Source organism: Manihot esculenta, chromosome 11 (assembly GCF_001659605.2).
Source record: "Manihot esculenta cultivar AM560-2 chromosome 11, M.esculenta_v8, whole genome shotgun sequence".
In the NCBI taxonomy this organism is placed as follows: domain Eukaryota; kingdom Viridiplantae; phylum Streptophyta; class Magnoliopsida; order Malpighiales; family Euphorbiaceae; genus Manihot; species Manihot esculenta.
The window spans coordinates 19,954,079-19,959,534 of NC_035171.2; the positions used below are offsets into that span (position 1 = coordinate 19,954,079).

At 25.9% G+C, this 5,456-nt stretch overlaps 1 protein-coding gene across 1 annotated transcript; it reads left to right on the forward strand.

Annotated features, from left to right (window-relative positions):
• Positions 1-335: 335 nt before the first annotated feature.
• Positions 336-1,881, forward strand: LOC110626154 (probable BOI-related E3 ubiquitin-protein ligase 2). The gene is made up of 2 exons (XM_021771922.2): positions 336-913; positions 1,057-1,881. The coding sequence occupies exons 1-2, from the start codon at positions 590-592 to the stop codon at positions 1,612-1,614; spliced, it is 882 nt and encodes a 293-aa protein (XP_021627614.1). The 5' UTR covers positions 336-589; the 3' UTR covers positions 1,615-1,881.
• The last annotated feature ends 3,575 nt before the right edge of the window (positions 1,882-5,456 follow it).

Consider the following 5,456-nt stretch of genomic DNA (forward strand, 5'->3'; position numbering starts at 1 on the left):
CCTCTTTCTTTATTGCCTTTTCTTTTCTTTTTTACTAATACCTATCAAAGACCATAAACATTTTTTTAATAAATATTATAAAAAAACTTACTGGTGGTTAAATATTTTACTATAATTTATTAATTATATTATTAAATTTATAAAAAATTTATTAGTTAATTTTTTCTCATAATATCAATATTAATAATAAAAATTTTCAAATAAATATAATAAAATAGTATCCTAAGCTCTCTCCGTGGTCTCCCCAACTTTTTCTTTTTTCCCTTTTTTTTTTCTTTTTTCCTTTTAAAGTCTTGCGATTACTTTAATCTCAATGCTATTATTAATAGGAAAATTTATTGGCTCTCACTTCTTTCAACCTCTGCATTTATATATATATATATATGCCCACTCCCCACTCCTCCTGTTTTTCATATGGTTCTCATCTTTATATCATCTCTTTAGCACATACCCAGAAGCCAGCGAAGATCATACAGCCAGAAAAGAGAGGAAGAGAAAAGAGAAAGAGACTATTGGTGTGGAGAAGATTTGAGAAGAAGGGTTTGGGTTTTTTTTTTTTTTTTGGGATTGTTTTGTTGGTCATAAAGAAATGGCTGTACAAGCTCAGTTTCCTTTGTCCGGCTCACAGGATTGGGTGGAAAATGGTTATGGAGATGGAGGAGGGTTTAATCAGTTATATTGTTATTATCTTCAACAAGAACAACAGAAACAGCAGCTGCAGCAATGTAATATTCAGATGATACAGAACCAGCTGCAAAAGAATCAGAATCTTTGTTTTGATAATAGTTTTACTGGTTCTTCTTCTTCTTCTTTGAATACCAGTAATTATCAAACTTCAATGGCTTATTCTCAATGCTTTTCTGACGATGATGAAAAGCAAAGACAAGAGATTGATCATTTTATCAGATTACAGGTTAGAAATTACAACCCGTCATGGGTATTTAATTTTATTTGTTTTTGTTTATTTTTCAAATCGATCTATTTGGAGAATTAGAATTTTTTATTTCAATTCTGGGTTTTTTTTTATAATTTTTTTTCCTTTTCTTTTCAATGCAGAACGAGAGGTTAAGACTCTTTCTGCAAGAACAAAGAAAGCAACAGCTAGCTTCATTAATGAAGAGTATAGAATCAATGGCAATGCCATTATTGAGACAAAAGGATGAAGAAATAGCTCAAGCAGCTCAAAGAATCACAGAACTTGAAGATTTTATAAAAAGGTTAGAGATGGAGAACCAATTATGGCAAAGGGTAGCACAAGAAAACGAAGCCATGGTTATTTCTCTAAACAACACAATAGAACAACTAAGGGAAAAAGGCTTATTTTGCTTTGAAAACGGAGCAGAAGATGCAGAGTCATGCTGTGATATGAACAGAGAAGAAGAAGCAGAGGAAAAAAGCAGAGTATTTGTTGATGATAACGTTACAGAAGAAGAAGAAAGAGCAAGAAAAAAGATGATGACGATGGTTTGCAGAGGCTGCAACTCTAGAAATTCGTGTATTTTGTTTCTTCCCTGTAGGCACCTTTCTTCATGCGAAGCTTGTGAGACCTTTCTTGATTCTTGCCCTGTGTGTCAAGCGCCAAAGAAGGCTACCATTGAGGCTTTAATAGTTTAAGTTTAGATTTTCTAGGCTCCGGAAAATGATTTTCCGGGAAAAGTGAAGGGGAATAGAAAAAGGGCAAGAGAAGGAGAAGAAAAAAAGGAAAAAAAAAAAACAGAAACCCAATTCAATGCCTTCGCATGCAGGCACAGGCATTGGCATTTGGGCATTAGATTTTAGTTTTTTTTTTTTTTTTTCCTGCACTCTTTAGATAGTATAAAACTGTACTTTTAAAACCAGCAAGAAATCAATCAAACAATGAAGAAGAGAATTACAGAACAAGAGATGGGTATTATTATTATTATTAATATTATTATTAAGTAGGAAGCATCTTTTTCTTCAATTGGACTTATTGCTGTTTACCCATTTTTGGGTTTAATTGCTTTTGTCTGCTATGGAGATTTGATTTTGATTATTCACGTCAAGATTTGTTGCCAATTGTTAAGCTTTTGGCAGTGGCAACTCTATAATTCAACAGTGACAGGATAGATTGAAAGCAATGTCAGATTCATAAGCAGTCAATGTTCACACCGCACAAAAAAAAAGAAATTAATAATAATAATTCTGATACAGAAAATTTATAAAAACGAAAAAACGAGGAGTCGTTGTTCTGTTTCAGAAGTAATAGAGGAGAGGTCTATAATAGAAGTGATTCTTTTGATTTTATGGCATTGAAAATTAAATACAAAGGTTAGGCATTGAAGTCTGAAAAGGAAATGAAAAGCTAAGTTTGATCAGAAAAACAAGGCAAAACTGCCAGGATAGAGACAACCCATTCTTTGATTTTATGCTATAGAAGAGGAAGCCTTCTTTGCCTCTTTGACATGCACCTCTTATTTATTGTTCCCTCAAAATAAATTTAAGTATTTAAAAGATAATATTAATACTATTGTAACTCACACATTTAATCTGATAGCAATGTATCGAATAAATGAGATTTTATATTTAAAAAAAAATTAAAAAATATTATAGAATCCATAACAAATACCATATTTAAACTTACCCTTAAAAATTTATTTATTTTCTAACATTATTATATCAATTTTTTTTAATAACTTAACTATTATTAAGATTAATATACATTGTACAATATACAACTAATTTGTAAAATTATTGTATTCGTTATAATATTAATTGTAAACATCACATTTAATATTCTTATCATTTAAAACAAATATTTAAAAATAATAATTGTATTTATTATAAAAACTTTTCTGATAAATATTTTAAATAAATAATATTTTTAAAATAGTTTATGAGAGAGATAATATTTTAAAATTCTACTTTTTCTATAATTTTTATAAAAAAAATTAATGAAAACTCTTGTAAATAAAAGTCTAAAAATAATAAGCTTAAGAATTATTATTATTTTTAAATTCTGATCAATCGATTGAATTGATAAATTAAAATTTAAAATTATCAAAATTTGTAATTTTACCGTATAAGAAATAATAAGATATAATTTAATTAATCTAATAAAGTTTTATTTTTATAAATTGAGTAATTTTTATTATATTTTAAAGAAAATAATTGTAGCCATTGATATTAATTATTTATCGAATTGAATTAATAAAATTTTATTTTTATGAATAGAGTAATCTGTATTATATTTAAATAAAACAATAATAATAATAATTATTATTAAAAAACTATTAAATTTAATTAAGGAAAATAAAAATAAAAATTAATTTAATAATAATAAATCTATCACTTAAAGTTAAAAAAAAAATTGATATGATGTGTAATTTATATTTAAAAAAATTATACACAGGCATCACACTAGTTATTTAAAATTTTCACAAATGCTGATAGCGCTGATGTGGGATGCCGTTAGGCTGTGCCACGTGCCAGCAAAGTCATGGGCCTCTCTTTTTCCAACGGCGATGAGATGGTAAGTGAACAAATAAGCGGCCCACCACCCAATTGGTAATGGGCCCATTTATTTGTTACCGCTAGACATGACAATTTTAACGTTATTTTTATGTATGAAATTCATTTATTGCAGTAATTTACACAATAATAAATGCATAAAATTTTAATTTATATTTAATATAAAACTTACATAATAGATTTTATATAATGTTATTTGTTTCTACAATATTAATAATTTAATTAATAAATTTGTAATCATTATTTTAATATAACATTATGCAATTTTTTTAATAAAAGACAAAAAGTACAAGACTAAAGACTACCAAAATGGCCAAAATTAAAGGAGAAAAAAAAAAAAAGAGAGAGAATTTGAGATTCAAAACTTCATTGGTCAATAGTCAAAGATCACCACATTAGAATAATCAAAACTAAGGTTGTTCACAAAGAATAAATAAATAAACTAAGGTTGTTGAAAATTAGAATTATTATTGTTCACACTTATTATTTCTCTCTATTTAAATCCTCAATTTTTAATTATGACTAAATAAAATTTTTAATCTCCATAAGTCTTTTAATTATTTTTTTTTATAAAAAATATCAAGTCTTTCAGATTTTCAAAATAAATGAATAAATTGTGCTTTCAATGCATATTTTTATTTCATGTTTTCTCTCTCAATTGTTAACTTGTTTAGCAATGTTTTGAGTTTATATAAAGTTTTTATTTATATATTTGTACTAAAACTTTTCTGCTTTTTACCTTTCACTCCTTTTTTATTTAAATCATAAGAAAAATAAAAAAATAATGGTAAAATTTACTAAAAATCTATTTATACAGTAATATAATTTAATTATGAGAATTAATTAATTAATTTCGTTCTTTGCAAGAATAAGAGCATAAATTTTCGGCCTTTTAATTTAAATAAAATTTTACTATTTTAATGGATAATTATTTTCTATAAATGAAAAATTACAAATTTGCAGAGATAAAATTATAAATTTGATGAATATGATAAATTTATTTTAGATAGTGAAGGAGATTCTCCATTTTATTATCTCTACTCATTATAGATAATGAAAATTTAAATGATTGACCATATGAAATATAACTATTAAATTATTGATCTATTAATAAAATTTTATAATTTTTTTTTTTTTTTTTACTTTCTTGATTGATTTTTCCCATATTTTGTAACATGTGCACCTTTTTTTAATACAATTGTGGATGTAGAAATATAGGATGAAAGTGAGAATGACGAATAAGAAAATTATTCTTGACAAACTCATGAAAATCATATCTCATCAAAGAGTTAGTATCAATACAAAAATTTCTTAAATTATTAACAAAAAAGAGTTAACTTGATCTAGAATGTTGTAGATAATTCAGTTAAGGCCATCAGCTATTTTAAAATATTTTATTAGGACCACTGTGAAATTTTATAAAATTATTTAAAAGCATTTAGGTAATTTTTCATTAAAAAAGCTTAATTCTTAAAAAATTTATTCTAAATTTTATACAGGTGGTTGTAATCTATAGAATGAATTATTAAGATGGCAAAGTGGAATGGTTAGTTTTATAGGATTGAGGTCTGCGGGACATCTAAGGCAGAATATAGATACAAATGTAAACATGTCATAATGAATAAGGACCATATACATCACAAACCACATAGACCACACAATAGAGCCAAAATGAGAGAAGAGAAGCTCATTTAGAACCATTAACATAGAGTCCAAAATATCTAGTTAGTACAGAAAAAGGGTTTATAGCTTTGTTAATGCAAATTACTACTTAACAAAATTAAAAGGCCAAAAAAAATTCTTATTCCCAACCGTAATTAGTTTAAAATTAAGGGTTTATAACTATATATAAATTTAATCTACAATATTACCGTAATTAGTTTAAAATTAAGGGTTTATAACTACATATAAATTTAATATACAATATTTGTGGATTAGAGACGTAAACAAATCGAATTGAGCCGAAT

Excerpts from the sequence above, each read along its gene's own strand:
- LOC110626154 (XM_021771922.2), top strand. The coding sequence starts at position 590 with ATGGCTGTACAAGCTCAGTTTCCTTTGTCCGGCTCACAGGATTGGGTG. Across the intron at positions 914-1,056 it reads ATCATTTTATCAGATTACAG|AACGAGAGGTTAAGACTCTT; the intron begins GTTAGAAATTAC and ends TTTTCAATGCAG.